The following is a 19,250-nucleotide window of genomic DNA, read 5'->3' as shown; positions in this document are numbered from 1 at the left end:
AATTTCTTTTTCTGGAAAAAAAAACAAAAAACAGAAAAAGCTCAAAAGGATTGAACATGTGCGCCCGACTCTGTTTGAAGACTTAACAAGACTTAACTAGTTGCAAATTTGTTGGCAACATAGTCTGCCAGGTCACAAATACACAAAAAGCTAAGATTGAGCTGATGGGTTTCTATATGCATCACTAAGCAAAGTGTGCTGTCACAATACAAATCACCATGGTAACATTGACAATACATCTTAAGATAAATCTTAATTTATATTTAAAGCACAACCGAGCACAAGCAGCGACAGAACAAACTTACCTCAGGGGTGGAGCTAGTCTCAAATTCAGTCGTTAAGAATCGAACGAGCTTGAAGCGATCGAGGGCTCGGATCAAGAATTCATTTGTGTCCATCATACAGGCGCAAGACTGTGTGAATCAAAACATAAAAGAGCAGTCAACCCAAATCAAACATACCTATGCATGGCTTTTGCCCAAGGTAATATTGCCATGGAGTCAAAACATGAAATAGTCACCTGGCAATGAAATGATAATATAAACCAGAAAGCCAACACTCATCGATAAACGCTTTGCACTGAAGCCAAACTGCTTTAAAATTAAAGATAGCATGGTTGAGCATAATACAACATGGACAGGAGACTCCGACAATGGCACGTTATTGTTGCGATGGCATTATGTGAATTGGGTCAACTGGGAACAAAAACAAATTTAAAATTATGACAATTCTTGGCACAGCACTTAACTCCTCCAGTGAACAATGTACTACACTTCTCTGAACAATTCTGTGCATCATTTGTAGCTCTTGTTGGGGGTTTACAAAGCTTGTCCAAAGCAAACACCCTCATTTCTTTTCTATGTGCTCCAATTCATTGGCAAAACAGAATGGACAAGAAGCATCAACTCGTCTTATCAACATTACAATGAGGTCAAAGGTTAAGAAGAGGGGTTAAAGGTTACCTGTAACATGATAATATCTTTATCATACATCTCTCTCTGGCACGTAACGTTCTGGTAATAGTAGATCTATGAAGAGAAAAAAAAACACATTAAAATTAATTTTAAATTCAATGTTACTTTGGTTGAATAACATCAAAATTCAGGACTGAGCTGAAAATTTTGCACAAAAATGTGCAGAGGTTTTTGACAAAAAAGCACTGAGGTTCGAAACTTGAATTTCCCCCTCATTTTTATAAGGACTCTATTGACTGGAAAATGACGGATCACACAACTAAATTTGAACTTAAAGCCCTCTTTAAAGGATTTGGGTACTTTTTCAAAATGTTCATAGATTTACAATGTACATTAAACTTACAGAGTTTGAAGATAATGATAGTGGAAAGCTTCCCTTCAAATTATTACTTACTGAGGTGCTGTATTTGAGAAATGAGTAAAACAATGAGACCAAAATTATTTTCATGACATTGTTTTACTCAGCACTACAGCACCTCAGCACGTAAGATTTTCAGGGTAGCTTTCTACTATCATTATCTTCAAACTGTGTAAGTTTAGTGTAAATCTGTGGACATTGTGTTTTTTGTTCTACAAAAAGTACCGGTACATACACCCTTCAAAGTGCGTTTGAACACACCACTGCAATTCTCTATAGGAGTTACTTACCTGATTAAGTAATGAGTAACCGTTACGTCTCCACATTGTAGCGTAAACCTGCGCCATCAAAACCTGGGTACGTAGAGGCTCTTCCAACAGCTCAACAGGTGATAACGGATGCTAGGGAGAGATGCATTGTTAATAATGTTTCTTTAGCATGTTTTGAACTGAAGACAATATATCAGGTGCGTTCTATTCAACCAATCCCTTGCGAGATCATTTATAACAAAGATGTGGGGGAACGTTTTGTAATCTGCTCTTTCAAGTAAAATCATATTTTCATTACTCCTTAAGATAAACATTTTGGTGAACAAGTATAGTTTATAGGCTCCAAAGGTCTGTTGTGGTTAAAGCGTTCACGCTGTAAAAAGGGGCACGCAAGTTGGCGATCGGTTCAACACTCCACCGGAGTGAAATATCTATAGGCTTGGAAATTATGATGGAATAATACAAAAATGGACTTGTTTCAACTTGAAAGCTTTACTGATCGTATTAAAGGCATTGGACACTTGGTAATTGTCAAAGACTAGCCTTCACAGTTGGTGTACCTCAACATATACATAAAATAACAAGCCTGTGAAAATTTGAGCTCAATCGGTCACTGAACTTGCGAGATAATAATGAAAGAAAAAAATCACCCTTGTCACACGTAGTTGTGTCTGTTTAGATGGTTGATTTTGAGACCTCAAGTTCTAAATCTGAGGTCTCGAAATCAAATTCGTGGAAATTACTTCTTTCTCGAAAACTATGGCACTTCAGAGGGAGCCGTTTCTCACAATGTTTTATACCATCAACCTCTCCCCATTACTCGTCACCAAGAAAGGTTTTATGCTAATAATTATTTTGAGAAACTACCAATAGTGTCCACTGCCTTTAACGTGGACATGAAGTTTTGTAAAAAACTTACTTGAGGAAGTAGGCCATCTGAGAAATAGCTGAGGTTGTACTTCCCAAGTTCCAGCTGAAGCCCTGTCAAAACAAAAAAGGAGAATCGTATAATTCCTCAATGAAAACAGAACAGTGATTTGTGTCACCATCAGAATTTAGGTACACAGCTACACGATTTAACCGTTTCAAACAATCCATGTTATTGACCCCTTGCACGCGCGTCACACGCGGCGACTGATGCCACGCTCATCATGTTGGTGGGCAGTTAGGTTTACGTGTAAACGCCGCGTCGCCTAAAAATGCGTACTTCACTGAATAACACACGTTGACATTGACCAGCAAAATGGCGCATCCCAGATTATTCTGATGATGACGTCAGGTGAAATGGGTCAATAGATTTATGTAATTTTTGGGGGGCCAGCGCTTTACTTCTTTCAATAAAACTGGAAGGCTGAAGGAGATTCTGAGAAAAACCTTAAACTGAGATAAATCTTGAGGACTCACATGCCTGCAAGCACACCCAAACTATAATGCATCATGGGTTCTATGACAGACCCAATGCTGGATTAAGTATTCAATATTCCCTATAATTCCCCTCACCTGCTAAAAAGCGCACAAGAGTACAGTGAACTGTTACTGGTTTCACTGATACATTGTACTCAAGGCACTGCGTCTTGTGACCGGCCACTGAAAGAAAACAAAATACAAGAGTATATCATTCTATTTGATTACACATCCAATAGCACAACTAGAGCTAATAACAAAATGAATAGGAAACAAGAAAAATGCCAAGTTTTAAAGGAACACGTTGCCTTGGATCGGTCGAGTTGGTCTTTGAAAAGCGTTCTATAACCGTTTGTTATAAAATGGGTATGGTTAGAAAGATGTTGTAAAAGTAGAATACAATGATCTACACGAATATGCCGCGAAATTGCGTGGTTTTCGTTTTACCTTGTCGACAAACACGGTTGGCCATTTTGGGGAGTCGACTCCCATAAATGGCCGACCGTGTTAGTGCGCGACGTAAAATGAAAACCGTGCAATTTTGAGTGATACTTGTGTGGATCATTATATTCTACTTTTAAAACATCTTACTAACCATATGCATTTCATAACAAACGGTTTCAAATGCTTTTTATAGACCAACTCGTCCGATCCAAGGCAACGTGTTCCTTTAAATGTTGGAGGAAAACCCCAATGGGGAAAACCCATGAAATCAGGTAGGGACTGAAAACCCAATCCACATGCAAGGCTCCGGTCTGAGTGGGATTCGAACCAGGGACTACAGAGGGAAAGAAACTACTGAGCCAACCTGATCAACTGGGCTGTATACTTCACAGGAAGCTGAGAAAGATTAAAGGAATGCTAATGACCAGGGGCCAATTTCACACACTTTACGCAACTGCGTAAGGCTACTTGCGCAACGTTTATGGCGAAAGTTGCGCCATAAAGAGTGCGCAAGTGGACTTACGCAAGTTGCGCCATAAACGTTGCGCAAGAAGACTTACACAGTTGCGTAAAGTTTCCTGAAATCAGCTGCAGGGCCCTAATGTAAAGCACATTGATACATTATTGTAAAATGTGCTGTATAAGAGTTTGTTATTGTTGTTATTATCAATTTGTGTCCAAAGGACGAGCTACATCATTAAACTGTTAAGAGCAACACATAAAACAAAAACTAAAAAACAATCAATTTGGAGCTCAGCTTGAAAATATGAAAACTTTCCTTTAAAAAAACATACATGTAATCTGACTTAGGATTTTATTTACACTGGAAAAAACAATGGCAACACAAAGATAAATATCAACTTTAAAGTGATGTAATGGTCTACATACCTTCAATTTCTTTATCAGGGCATGGATCGAACGACTTCCGCAGAGCTGTCATGGTGGCGCGATATGCACTCAGAAGTAGTGAGCGCTGTAACAGGTCAAAAAAAGGTTATAAATTAAACATACAACAGGCCCAATATTTAAGCTAATTGTTTCGTTTGCGTTACCAAAATTAATTGAAACTTTGAAGTTTGAAACATTAGAGAGATTAAAACAAATTTGAAATCATTGTTTGTGCATAAAGTTACTTGGAAAATTGTGCACACACAAGTTTTGACAACTGTAGTGTTAAAAAAAAAAATAATTGCAACATACCTTTTAAGAAATGCCAGTTACCAACAGATAACTTCTGTACCTAAACCCTTTGTAAAATCCCTTCAAGTAATGGTACTATTGGAAAGTGAGTGGAATGTTGCCATATCTGCACACATGCGAGTGACACGTGGTACATACAATATTGCCCCCACCACATAGAAAAAAAGTACCTACCGGTACATGTACATGCGTTGTGGAAACAACTCTTGACCTTAGAAGGTGGACAGCATATTTTTTTCTTTGGGGGAGCATGTGATATTTTTAGACTAGTGTCATCTTAAAGGCAGTGGATAAATTGGAAATTACTCAAAATAATTATTAGCACAAAACCTTACTTGGTAACAAGTAATGGGGAGTGTTTGGTAGTATAAAACATTGTGAGAAACGGCTCCCTCTGAAGTAAAGTAGTTTTCGGGGGTAGAAGTAATTTTCCACAAATTTGATTTTGAGACCTCAGGTTTAGATTTTGAGGGGCTGTTACGGCTCTCTTGCACTGGACACCTTTGGTAATTGTCATAGACCAGTCTTCTCACTTGGTGTATCTCAACATATGCATAAAATAACAAACCTGTGAAAATTTTAAGCTCAATTGGTCATCAAAGTTGCGAGATAATAATGATAGAAAAACACCCTTGTCACACAAAGTTGTGCGCTTTCATACATGTCATATGCTTCATTTCGAGACCTTAAAATCTAAGGCTTTAGACGGTAAATGTCTTACATCTGATGAGCACCAGTCTAGTAGTAGAGTGAGACATGGACCCAGTTTGATCTGAAGATTGAAGGCTGTCTCCCACTCTGGCTCAATTTCAATGTGCTGACCGACCTGCCGAACTACTTGGTCCATTCCCTTAAATTTAAAACAGAATAATAGTAAACAGTATTTATTATAGCGCATATCACAGTGAGGTCCCTAAGCACTGTCAAGGGAAAAATCAACAGTTGTACAAAGTAAACAGATATGTGTATGTGGTTTAAGGCATTGCATGGTGAGGTGTCAATATATATTTGTAATAGATGTTAAATTTGCATCGGGGATAAAGAATATTATTATTATTTTTGTTTACCCATACACTGATGTGTGTTAGCACTGTATACTCTTCTAGAGCAGTGTCTTACCAACTAGACTACCGAGCTAGAGGCAGTTCAAATCCTATGTTTTGGCAGCGGGTACCGCAAAGTTTTTTTTTCACAGGACTCAGGAAAGTACTGAGTATACAGTGCTAACACACATCGGTGTATGGGTAAAAAAAAAAAATATATATATTCTTTATCCCTATGCAAAATTAACATCTATCACATCGTTGCGGTACCCGCTGCCGAAACATAGGATTCGGACTGCCTCTAGCTACCGGGCAACCTCGGTAGTCTAGTTGGTAAGACACTGCTCTAGAATTGCAAGGGTCGTGGGTTCGAATCCCACCCGAGTAACATGCCTGTGATATTTTTTCACAGGACTCGGGAAAGTACTGAGTATACAGTGCTAACACACATTGGTGTGTGGGTAAAAAAAAAACCCAAAAAACAAAACAAACTAACTGACTAATAATATATATTTGGTTTGCGATAACACCATGTGTGTATCTACTTGCCAGGTAGATTTTTTTACCTGGCAAGTAAATACAGAGATGGTGTTACCACAAACCAAAAAACAAACAGATATGTTTTCATGCAGGTTTTGAGTTGTTCCGATGTTTCTGCCTGTTTAACAACCTCTGGATGACTGTTTCTATAACTGAACTGCTGCGTGTTGGAAAAAGCAGGAACCATACGACTTGGTATTCATAACTGGGGTCAGAAGGAATTTATGTGATGATTGCAGATTTCTAGCTGTTTGATACTCCTGATCTACATTGTAAATATACGGATACACTGACAAGTAAAAACCAAAATTGTTATATTGGTAACCACCGCAAATCCTTTAGAGTGCGTTGGCTCAGGTGGACCAACAGCTTAGCGTTGCATCCGACGGACGCAGCAATAATGGCTAAAAGACTTGTTTATGGAGACAAGTGTCATGACTGGAACTCGAATCCTACACTCGACTGAAGAGCTTCAGTCTGGTGCTCTTATCCACTCGTCCAAGACAAGTTTAAAAAATATGCAAGTTCGCCCAAACAAGGCTAAAAGCCACTCTAGGTGTAGGACTACAAGTAAGAAAAGATAGAAATGTAGTAACTCAGTGGAGCTGCAGGTAGGAATTGATATTCCTCTTAAAAGATGGCAGATCATAGGATGAAGGGAAACATGCACCAGGCAAGGAGTTCCAAAGAGATGCAGTACAAGGGAAAAAGCTACTGGAGTAGCTCTTTGTTCTACATCTCGGCACAGCCACAGTATAAGGATGAGAACAAGCAGAAAGCCTGGTCTCACGCTCAAACACCCTGACAGGAGGAACAAGGTTGGATAGACTGGTGGAACATTTACCATGGAAATATCTGTAAAACAGAGTGAGGCTGGCTACAGACCTTCGGCGAGAAAAGGGGTTGTAGTGTAGATCCTAACTCTTCTCAAACCAGGTTAACAATGCGCTTCTGTGCCCGATCTAGTAAGGATAAAAGGCAGGCAGAAGCTCCAGCCCAAATATGGCAACAGTACTCCATGAGGGGACGCTTTGTAATAAAAGCCAGAGTGCCCTAGTTGTACTTACATGCATTGCACTCAGGAGATCCAGAAGATGAACTATTCCCTCCATAACACGCTCACGGACAGCAGAGCTCCATTCATCTGGCTTATTGGACAATATATACCTGAACAATTGGAAAGGATTTTTGTATAGATTTGTTATTACAGACAGCAAAATTAGCAGTCATAACAGGACGGATAGGCAGTATTGTTTGAAGCTTTGCATGGTGTGGAGAAATAAGAAGAAACTATAAATAAATGGTAAAATTGTGGGTACAACCATGTGTAAATCTCTTAGGGTTAGTGTTGGCTCTGAAGAGAGCCAGTTGGGTCTCGACGTTTCGAACAGTATACTCTGCTTGTCTTCAGGAGAAATGGATAGGAAACATTATAGAACCATTATAGAACCATTTGTATTTTTAGAAAAATACTGAGAATACAGTGCTAACACACATGGGTGTAAGGCAGTGGCTGCTGAATGCACCTTAGCACCTTGTAAACCATTATACGGTGCTACAAATTTGGGTTCAGAATTCAAAACTTCGATAATACTTCTGTATAAATGTTTCAACTAAGCGCCTTGAGTACCTTGTTGGTAGATACGTGAGCTATATAAGACTTTGATATTATAATATTATTATTAAGGGTAAAACCAAAATTAATATTCCTTATCCTGATGCAAATTTAACATCTATGAAATAAGATCATACCTGAGATCAATTAAGACATATTGAAAGCGTCTAAGCCCGTTCACATTCATCCGAAGGAAGTGAAACTTGCCTTTATTTGCTGCAGTGAAAGGAAAAAAATAATATTCAGTTACAATGGTCATCTTTGCACAAAGCAATAACAGTGAAAGACGCAAGATCTGTGCTCAGTTTCATAGAACAATTTTCTGCAAACAGGAAATGAGCAGCAAACCAATCACAAATTGTACATGGTAGTTTGGCTGGTAAACCTTATTCTGGTAAGCAATATCTTTTTGTGCTTACGTTTTGTGCTGAAGCACCTGTATGAAATTGTGCCCTGACCTGAGTAAGGTGAGACTTACACTCACTTCAGACAGGCTTTCTAGAGGCCTGCTGAACCAAATTGTTTCATGAAGTACATGACAAGTTTGATGTCTGAAACAGTTAGGAGCGACTGGACACACTGCTAGTCCAAAGATTGACTGCTACAAATAGAAGCACATGGAATACCCAAGAAGGACTATGTTTGATTCAGAAACCTATGAAAGGTACTCTAAAAAGTACTATAATTGCTTCTCTCCACCCAGGGGTAAATGGGTACCTGTGAAGGCAGAGATGGTTCTTGTGAATGGTTTAGCCGAGTAGCGCATATAATTGTCGCACAGGCTGTATACTTTCCAGGGAGTTCAGATGGTTAAGGAATGATTCAAGGCCCAGTGACCGGGGTAAATAATTTGAAGCGCTTTGAGATGCCCTCAGGTGTGAACAGCGCTATATAAAAACTGTTTATTATTATTATTAGTATTACTGCTATGGTTTGCCCTGTTCATTTGTAATATTCACTATATCAATTGACGATTAAGTTGCCTTTCTGAAGCCAAAATTTATTTGGGTCGACAAAATAATTAACTACTTCCTGTGTGTTAGGGTGCCGATCATGTCTCTTGAGTCCTTGAGTAAGACACTTAAAACCATAATTGCTTTGTCCACATGCCTCGTGTGTTGCATAACACATGTAAAAGAAACCAGTACACGTTACGCTAAGCGAGGGGGTTATCTACTTAGTGTTTCTGGCAACAACAAAAAACCTAGTCTGCAACAGTTTTGTGATTGCCTGGAATGTCATTATCATTTTTAAAGAAGAAAAGAAATGGATTGTCATTTCTCTTCCAGAACTCAGGACACTCCTCCCACAATGGGATATAACACACATTTATGATTATAAGTTGCATAAATCAAGAAGTTGCACTTCAAAAACTAGATCTATAAAACTTCCTGTACTACTTTATATGTTTGAAAAGCTCTCAACAAACAAAAACAAAATCAAAATAATTACTTTGACTATCGTCTTTGTCTATGTTTAACTTACCTTCTATATATTTTTGTGTGTAGTTTACAAAAGTCTTCAGGATGACTGCAAGAAGGTTGTGTTCAGTTATCAACATCCTCGACTGCAAAGGGACAACAAATGGACAAATTACACATTCACTTTCCTCTCCAATTTACAAAATGTTAAACTTTTTGAAGGAGTAAACGCAATATCACTGGCTAAGATCATCAAATAAAAATCAATAATAATAATAATTATAAAAATTTGTATTTGCCCCTTACATACACACGATTAAAAGCACATAACACATGTTAAAATGCAAAGAATGGAGAAAAGATAACGAAGAAAGACTGGTCAACAGGCCAGACTATGAGGATAAGTCTGTCGTGCAAACAGAGAGATTAAAGCTACTTATTACAGGTCTATCTCTGCTGGCATAGGTAATGTTTTGATCTTTTGGAGACAGACACCTCTTACCCAACCTATTCCAAGAATTCTCAGCAAGGAGACAAGACCTCCTGCTTTAGCCAAGATCAAAAGAAAGCATAGATTGGTCCCAATGTTTCACAAGATTTTAATATGCGTAAAGATGCTAAGGGCACTCCTGTTTCGAACATGTCAGAGTCTTTCTCATGGTCGAACCATGAGGCCATTAACAGATGTTTGTATTTATACCACAGTTCATTTTGAAAAGCAATTAGCAACTAGCTTATTTTTTCAAGGTCTTATTTTGGTGACTTTGACAATCGACAGTTTCCAGGTTGTCCAAAAGCCATCTCACTTCATTGTCAATATCAGGGCCCAACTTCATAGAGCTGCTTATACTCAAACAGTAGCTAAGCACACCAAAACTACGCTTAACAGATTAAGGTTACCATCCAATTCACCATGTCACGTGTACAAAATGTGACTGGTGTCCTGCATATTTCTGCTAAGCAGAAAGAAGTTTGGTAAGCAATTTCTGCTGCTCCTAAAAGCAACTCTATGAAACTGGTCCCAGATGAGATTGTTGAGCTTACCACAGTAGGGACAGTGTAAATCTGAACAGATAGCGATGTGACTGATACGGCATGGTCGTGGTCATCCTCGGCAAAATCATGCAGAATCTGGCTGTAATGCTGTGGACAGAAGAGTATTTCAACCATAAAGCAAGGGAACCACAGTAAAAACAAATTCATAATTGAATGGTGGTGGCTCTAAAAAGAGCCGTTTTTTATGCTGGATGTTTCAATCCGTGTGCTTCTGAATGTCTTCTTCTGACACAACATGCCGTGCCCTCCGTATGCTGCGATTCTTTGCGCGAGCAGAGGTTAGCAAAATGCAAATACATGACTTCACCTTGACTGGTGTAATCTCATGTTTAGTGTCAGGGGTACACTTAAAGGCACTGGACACTATTGGTAATTACATAAGCACAAACTTGGTAATGTGTGCTTTTGGTAGTATAAAACACTGTGAGAAAAGGCTCCCGCTGATGTAATGTAGTTTTTGAAAAAGAGGTAATTTCTCACTAAAATATTTGAATCTAATTAAAGACTTTAGACATGAAGCCTTTTTTAGGCATCTGAAAGCACACAATATTGAGCAACAAGGGTGTTTTTTCTTTCAATATTTTCTTGCAACTTCAATGAACAATTGAGTAAAACTTTTCACAGATTTGTTACTGTACACACATGTATTACATGTTGGGATTTTACTCGCACCCCCTTCATCACCCAGTTCGTCACTACTTACGCGTACCCACACCCTTTGCACCGCACATAGTATGGCATTACTTGGAAGTCTCCAAACTTCTTAGAGGAACTGTACTTGAAGGAAGATAGATAGGTGAAAATACTTGTCTTTGACATTTACCAACTGTCCAGTGTCCAGTGCCATTAAAATGAGGACTGTAACTGGCTGTTGCCGTTGCACACACAAGATGTATTGACCCCTTGCACGCACGTCACACGTGACGACTGTGCCACACTCACCATTTTGGTGGGCGTTTGGTTTACGTGTGAACGCCGCATTGCCTAAAATGCACACAGTGACATTGCCCACCAAATTGCACATCCAAGATTATTCTGATGATGACGTCAGGTGAATTGGGTCGATACTTGAAATAACTCCCCCCTTACCTTGGTGAACATAATAGCAAACTGCTTCTTGTACTCCATGTCCATGAGGAGAGTACACATAAACACTTTATGCCACTGGATTCTTGCCACTAGAAACAAACAATCAACAAATCAATATTAGTCATCAGATAACATTGTTCACTAACAGCAGCCACAGAGCCTGGACATCCTGCACGTCTGAAATTTAGCTAGCATGGCCAAAAAATGTTTGAAATAGAAAAAAAAAAAAAAAAAAGGATTTAAATTTTAAATGTGCACGCACAATGAACAACCATTGCTTGCAGAGTAAAGCGTAACAAGAAAGAAAGAAAGAAAGAAAGAAAAAAACAGGGGGGGATAGAAGGGTGTTTTGTTGTGGGGTTCAACGAGATGTGGCTGAGATTGTAGTCTAGTCACTTACCTTTCCATAGTTTTGTGTCTTGCAGCATTAGTTGTTCAAGAATAGTGTCTTCAGATCCATGAAATGTCTTCATTAGTTCCTGACAAAGTAGCTGACGTAATCCATCTTAAATAAATTCAAAATGGCATTGGTCAATATTATAATTGTATCTCATCTCTTGCCCTTTCATTGTTCCACCCAAGGATCTGACCATGCAACTAACAGGAGCCGACTTTTATGGATTAAAAAAAAGAAGATTTTTGCCAAAAGTCAGGTCATTTTGTCAACATAATGCTTATTTGATTGGTTAAGAAAAATACAATAAAAGTCACACGCGAAGGTTTCAGTCGATTACAGTGTCTAGTTGCTGAGAAGACATGAAAAAAAAAACTGCCTCAGTATTTTCACATGTTTATTTATTCTATTCTATTTTTTATTTTTTGGGGGGGAGCATGCCCTTAGGCTTAAATGTGTGCGTCAGAAATTCCCTCCTACAAAGCGTTCTACAGACCATTCTGCATCCCTTTCACTTAAAGCCATTGGACACTTTCGGTAAATAGTATTGTCCAAAGGCCCACACTTCGTGTATCACAACTGATATAAAAAATAACAAACCTCTGAAAATTTAGGCTCAATCGGTCATCGGAGTCGGGAGAAAATAACGAGGAAAACCCACTCTTGTTTCCGCACGTTTCGCCGTGTCATTACATGTGTTTAAAATAAATCCGTAATTCTCGACAACGAGAATTGATAATTGTTTTAATGTTTTCTCGAAAAGTAAAGCATTTCATGGAAAAATATTTCAAGAGAAGTCTTTCACCATTACCTCCTGTAAACCCTGTAAGTGATTTGTAAATCTGTGAACTTTTATTTTTCTTTCTGTGCCGAAAGTGTATAATGGCTTTAATGAGCTTTACCTGCATAAGTAGCCACTTCTGACAGCCAGCTGAGTAACCTGAGTGCATAGGTCTGGTGTGCTACAACAGTTGTATGCATGACGTGAACCTTCAATGGTTTGGCGTCATGGTGGGATGTATTGCGTTTGATGATCGTCCGTGCACGCTCGCAATCTTTGTAGGGGCCATTGCGCACAGTGCTTCGTCCCTTTGGATTGGAGGATAAAAAAGGAAACAATATTTAATCACAATGATTGCTCTCTCGTAAACCATTCTCTGAATTTAAATTGTGGAGAATAAGAGTAACTATAAATATACACTATGAATAGTAAACTTGAGGGTACAACCATGTTTTAAATCTCTTTGGAGGGAGTGTTGGCTCTGAAAAGAGCCGGTTTGGTCTTGACATTTCGAACTGTATACTCTGCTCGTCTTCAGGAGAATGCTGGACTACTAGTGGTGGTTGAGCTTATGTATGGCTGAAGGGATGTACCTTTGGGCGGGAAGGATCCAAGCTGTTCTTTGAATTGTTTCTTACAACTGATCGTAAAGCTCACCACAAGTGAACTGTGAACTTATTAGTAAGCCTGCTTGATACTGAACACAAAATGCGAAAGCGAACCAACTTTTCCTTGATTGCATACCACAATTCGCTTCACATACGCTTTCGCGTTAAGTAAAAACAGATCTTTGACACCTTGAGCAAATAAGATGCTTTGTTTTCAAGGCAAGCACGCTTAGAAAAATAGTGATAAGGTCAAAGCTTAAGGACGATAAAGATCAAAGCTTCTGCTACAAATCGGGTTTTGATTTCCACTGAACTGTGTTTGTAAAACATACCTCTCGATCCACTATTGTTGCAAACTCTACTGCTTCCTTAGCTGTACATCCAACTGCCTTCTTCAGAGTGTCAATCACCTAAAATATTAAAGGTTGATAAATCATTGGTTCGTTGGAAGAGAACATTCCTAAAAACTTGGAACTTGTAGCTGGATTTTGATGGATTGGAAAGGGTTTAGGTGAACTGCACATCATGAGGCTGCTTAGGGTGTGCGGTGTTGGAGGCCATCATAGCAAACTAAACAGCCATTAGAGTTTAATCGACCTAGTAATTGTATCGTGGATAGAAAATATATCCACTTTGTTGGACCCGTAGCCTGGAAATCTACATGTCTGTCATGCATTGCGCATAAAGCTGTGTACAATGAGTACATGTAAGAGTGCATGCCAAGCAACGCACATAGTTACATGAACCATCATTGTGTACTGTGTTATGTGTAAATAATAATAATAATAATAATTTTAATAATAATAATAATAATAATAATTGTGGCTTCTTATTATAGCGCACATGTCCGTCACCCTGTGACGCTCCTGGCGCTGTTACATACAGTAAAAGCATAGTGCATTGCTTGGACTGTACACAACGCATTACAAAACCATGCATGATGATGGACACTTATATAAAATATGTGAATAGTTTGTCAATTTGTGAATATGCAATGGTTTGCTCGATAAATGTTTTCTTTCTTTTTTAAACCAGAATAAAATGTACCTGTTCATAGGTGTGTATTTCATCATTGAAGAGCATGGTGCAGTATGTATCTCCCATTGACCTGTAAAGATATCACACAATAAGAGAAACAGAAACACTTTCAAACATACCCTGTTACGACGTGTAACCTGTAACAAGAATGGTCATATAATGGTGTGTCAATAGGTCGTGATGCTGATTTATAGGCAAAGTTGTTGAAAAAAACCCAGACTTTCACAGTAATTCCACAAGATTGTCAAAATCATCCACGTTTTACAAAGTGACAGTGAGAACCAACTGCACCTCTGGCCGCAGCATTCGCAAACGGACACCACCCCCCCCCCCAGAAGTCTAAGAAACGATTCATGCATGATTATTTTCTTAGACTCATTTCTCAGATTCAAATGCTTTTGGGTTAACATTTTTCCAAATCGCATTACTTACATGTAGCAGTAATTTTCGCAGTAGGCGACACCAACTGGAATGTTTTGAGAAGAAATTCCTGAAATGTGAGATGGTGGCAGCTTGTTTGATGTAAAGAGGAAGACTGCTCAATGAATCATGGAGTCCAGCAAAGTTTCAGTTTATTTAATACTTTTGTGGCAATAGTTGAAATAACAAGGATGTCTTTGTTTGCAGGGGGTGGAGGTTTCTTGCAGGCATGTATATTGTGGAACAAAACCATAAACACATGTTTTAAACTCTTTTTTTGAAAAATTTAAGTTTAAAAATGCAAAAGAAACAGATAATGTATATTAGAATTTGAGGCATTGCATGGTGAGGTATCAATATATATTTGGTTTGCGGTAACACCATGTGTGTATCTACTTGCTACTTGCCAGGTAGAGTTTGTTCTTAGAGAACTGTCTTGCTTTATTCTACTACCGCAGAGTAGATGTACGGGGGTTCAGGAGACTTCTCAGTTCTGAAAAGAACTGTCATGCTATAAAACTATTACCCGGGCTGGGACAACTACTTTAGCTTATAGGATCATAATTAACTGTACTACCACAGAGTCAGTACTACCACAGAGCGGATAAAAGCACCAAACTCAAAGCTCTGGTGCAGGAAGTTCTTTCCATCCAGGAGTAAATTGGTTACTGAGAGGCCACAAATGGTTCTTGTGATTGATTAGCTTAGTGCGCTACTTATTTGGCAGCACGGGTTGTATACTCCCCAGGGAGATGAGATGATTTAAGGCCAAGTGACCAGGTGCAACAATGTGGAAGCGCTTTGAGGTGTGTATAAAGCGCTTGCATTTTTTACCTGTAAAATTAGTAAATGAAAAAATGAAAAAATAAATCAAAACCAACTATTATTAAAAAAGCACTAATTTGTAATCTGCAAGAAAAACTTGATTTACTTTGATCGGAGTTCCTCGATGGGCACTTCAGGGTCCTCCTGTTGGAGAGTGTCACAACAATAATGGAGCAGAATACAGAAGAGTGCTGATGCATAGGATTGCATGTCTAGTGGAATGTGATCCAGGGGGTCCTGTAGGGGGACGAGAGGGTAACACAAATTAGGAATAATAATAATAGGTTCTTATACAACGCACAAATCCTAGATGCTACATGTAGATCAAGGTGCTGTGAAGATGGAACACTGGGTTAGATTAGGTATAGTACAATTTTGAGCAATTTCTTGAACAACGGGTCATTTCATAAAATGAGGGGCTACAGTCCAATAGTGTGACACAGGGTTAATACTTCAAAATCCTTTTTACCTACAATTTTAAATAATTTAATAGATGTTAAATTTGCATCGGGGATAAAGAATACTAATTTTGGGTTTTTACCCATAAACATGTACACCGATGTGTGTAGCACTGTATAGGCTACTCAGTATAAGTACTGAGTATACAGTGCTACACACATCGGTGTATATGGGTAAAAACCAAAAAAATTAATATAATTTTAAATAATGTTTTTAATTCGTATCTGGTCAATTGAAAGGAGGTCCAAGTAATTTGATGGAAGGTTCTGGTAAAGTGCTACATACATGTACCTGAGAAGGTTTCTCTGGGTTTGGCTGGTGAAGGCTGCAGTAAGGGTCACTCTTCCAAGCTTCTATATCTCCACAGTCGCAGTAACCACCTCCTCCAGATGTATTCATCTAAGCCCAAAGAAAACATCAAATAATCATAAATAGACAACATATCGGTGTGTAACATTCCTTATTAATTACGATCCTATAAGCTAAAGTAATAGTCCCAGCCTATTTCTATACCATCCCCCAGGTAATACATTAGTTAATAAGCAGGACAGTTCTTTTCAGAACTGAGAAGTCTCCCAAACACCCAAACAATCTACTTCGCGGTAGTAGATTTAAGCAAGACAGTTCTCTAAGAACAAACTCTACCTGGCAAGTAGATACACACATGGTGTTACCGCAAACCGAACAAATATATTGCTCATTTTGTTAGAGAGAGATCGCCTGACATCACAAGCAGTGCTGATCACAAGGCCACAGGCAACCACTTCAAGGTGAGGGTTTTACTAAACTCATTTAGACTACCGACCCAAATCAGCTGTCAACAGTGTAACTATTGGTGTGTAACATGGTTCTAAATTTGCAAGGTGAGGGCTTTACTAAACTTGTTTAGACTACCGACCCAAATCAGCCGTCAACAGTGTAACTATTGGTGTGTAACATGGTTCTAAATTTGCAAGGTGAGGGCTTTACTAAACTTATTTAGACTACCGACCCAAATCAGCTATCAACAGTGTAACTATTGGTGTGTAACATGGTTCTAACATTGCAAGGTGAGGGCTTTACTAAACTTATTTAGACTACCGACCCAAATCAGCTGTCAACAGTGTAACTATTGGGGGTTAACATGGTTCTAAATTTGCAAGGTGAGGGCTTTACTAAACTTAGTTTAGACTACGACCCAAATCAGCTGTCAACAGTGTAACTATTGGTGTGCAACATGGCTCTAAATTTGCAAGGTGAGGGCTTGACTAAACTTATTTAGACTACCGACCCAAATCAGCTGTCAACAGTGTAACTATTGGTGTGTAACATGGTTCTAAATTTGCAAGGTGAGGGCTTTACTAAACTTATTTAGACTACCGACCCAAATCAGCTGTCAACAGTGTAACTATTGGTGTGTAACATGGTTCTAAATTTGCAAGGTGAGGGCTTTTACTAAACTTATTTAGACTACCGACCCAAATCAGCTGTCAACAGTGTAACTATTGGTGTTGTACATGGTTCTAAATTTGCAAGGTGAGGGCTTTTACTAAACGTATTTAGACTACCGACCCAAATCAGCTGTCAACAGTGTAACTATTGGTGTGTAACATGGTTCTAAATTTGCAAGGTGAGGGCTTTACTAAACTTATTTAGACTACCGACCCAAATCAGCTGTCAACAGTGTAACTATTGGTGTGTAACATGGTTCTAAATTTGCAAGGTGAGGGCTTTACTAAACTTATTTAGACTACCGACCCAAATCAGCTGTCAACAGTGTAACTATTGGTGTGTAACATTGTTGGCAGAGAGAGTTTGCTTTACAGAACAAGGCCAAGGACAGCCACGTCAAGGTGAGGGCTACATAAGCTGATTTGAGCTACATGTATCAGCACAAATCCACTGTCACCAGGGGCATGTTGCCACCTACATGTACTCCTAGGCCTGACTGAAACAGAGTAACCCCCTTGACAGTTCGTAAGGCATGGATAGCCATGGACATTATCCGCCAGGAGACTGAGCCTGGCTGGTAGAGCAGAACTCACTTTACCTTCCAAACTTTTAAAATAGCAACCTCCTGGAAAAGTCAAGTTTTCCCTTTTGTCAAACTGGAAATGTTAGAATTTTGAAGTAAGGTCCCATTCCTCCATTCCGTGGATTTGTATTTTAAAGTTGAATGGCTTTTGAGGCAAAACATTTTTGCAGACATTTTGTGTTTAAGCGCGACTGTATTATACATGGTTTAGTTAGTGAATGTGCAATTTGTAACCATTGCGACTGACATTAATGAGGGAATAATAGCGCGAGGACCCGGTCTTCACTGTGTGGTAATGACCGGGTCGGTGGCTGTTGCCTTTTAACGAACCGAGCCGGATTAATAAAGACCTTTTTAACAAAATAAATGGCTAAACTTGTCCACATTTTGTGACCTTTCTCTCGGCGATACTTCCAGACATGTTCAGGGGCCATATTTTAGCTTTTGATGGTCCGTCTCTATCGTGCGTTAACCACATACAAATAATTTGAGACCAGTAACTCTTTAAAATAGTGGTCTGTTAAGCACCCTCTCTTGGGTCAAAGGAGGCAAATGATTGGACGATAGCTATTCTTTGTGCGTTAAAATGCGCACATGAGCTCAGCATCCATGTAGTATGTCGCTGTAAGCAAGACCATTAAAGACATGAGTTTATACGCGCACACCTGTTACATCAAAATTTATACGTTTTCAGCACGTACGCACATATGTACGAAGTTGCAATGAAACTAAGATGGATAAGCATGCGATGCAGTACAAAGCGCAAACTAGTTGTGCACACTGGTTTAGGGGCCACTTATTCGCACCTAGGCAATGAACAGGGGGCGTGGAGGTATTCTCCTTTGTTGCCCCAGTGAAGTATCAGGCCTGCTTTGCAACTTACCCGATATCTATGAGATTTGTGGTTACTCTTTTGGAAACACTCTATGCACAGCACACAGGTTGGATCCATTGCACAGTCCCTTCAATAGAAACCAGACAGGAATTATAAACTAACTATCTATATTCTTATTAGCGAGGTTTAGCTTAAAGGAACATGTTGCCTTGGATTGGACGAGTTGGTCTGTAAAAAGCGTTTACAACCGTTTAGTTATAAAATGCATATGGTTGAGAAGATGCTTAAAAGTAGAATACAATGATCCACACAAATTTGCCTCGAAATTGCATGGTTTTTCTTTTACTTTGCATGGTCAGCCATTTATGGGAGTCAAATATTGGACTCGGTAGCCGACCGTGTTAGTCGACACGGTAAAAGGAAAACCGCGCAATTTCGAGGCGTGTTTGTGTGGATCATTGTA

General features: G+C 39.0%; 1 protein-coding gene across 2 annotated transcripts in view; it reads right to left on the bottom strand.

The window, feature by feature from the left end:
* LOC117288795 (E3 ubiquitin-protein ligase UBR2-like) overlaps positions 1-19,250 on the bottom strand; it is a 51,470-nt gene that overhangs the window by 27,992 nt on the left and 4,228 nt on the right. Inside the window, exons 3-21 of one of the 2 annotated variants that reach the window (XM_033769639.1) lie at positions 18,836-18,914; positions 16,224-16,337; positions 15,586-15,716; positions 14,244-14,304; positions 13,529-13,606; positions 12,710-12,896; positions 11,814-11,918; positions 11,414-11,502; positions 10,313-10,411; positions 9,333-9,414; positions 7,985-8,063; positions 7,300-7,399; positions 5,371-5,499; positions 4,338-4,422; positions 3,102-3,188; positions 2,521-2,582; positions 1,623-1,733; positions 963-1,028; positions 306-413 (exon numbers count right to left, since the gene is read on the bottom strand). In XM_033769639.1, the coding sequence (XP_033625530.1) occupies positions 306-413; positions 963-1,028; positions 1,623-1,733; positions 2,521-2,582; positions 3,102-3,188; positions 4,338-4,422; positions 5,371-5,499; positions 7,300-7,399; positions 7,985-8,063; positions 9,333-9,414; positions 10,313-10,411; positions 11,414-11,502; positions 11,814-11,918; positions 12,710-12,896; positions 13,529-13,606; positions 14,244-14,304; positions 15,586-15,716; positions 16,224-16,337; positions 18,836-18,914 (1,852 nt within the window). The remainder of the gene's footprint in view (positions 1-305; positions 414-962; positions 1,029-1,622; positions 1,734-2,520; positions 2,583-3,101; positions 3,189-4,337; positions 4,423-5,370; positions 5,500-7,299; positions 7,400-7,984; positions 8,064-9,332; positions 9,415-10,312; positions 10,412-11,413; positions 11,503-11,813; positions 11,919-12,709; positions 12,897-13,528; positions 13,607-14,243; positions 14,305-15,585; positions 15,717-16,223; positions 16,338-18,835; positions 18,915-19,250) is intronic. The other variant, XM_033769643.1, reaches the window with a different exon arrangement.

The sequence above is a fragment of the Asterias rubens genome, chromosome 1 (genome assembly GCF_902459465.1).
Source record: "Asterias rubens chromosome 1, eAstRub1.3, whole genome shotgun sequence".
Taxonomy (NCBI): domain Eukaryota; kingdom Metazoa; phylum Echinodermata; class Asteroidea; order Forcipulatida; family Asteriidae; genus Asterias; species Asterias rubens.
Note: the sequence above shows the minus strand (reverse complement) of the source record. Positions and strands in the feature narration are given on the sequence as shown.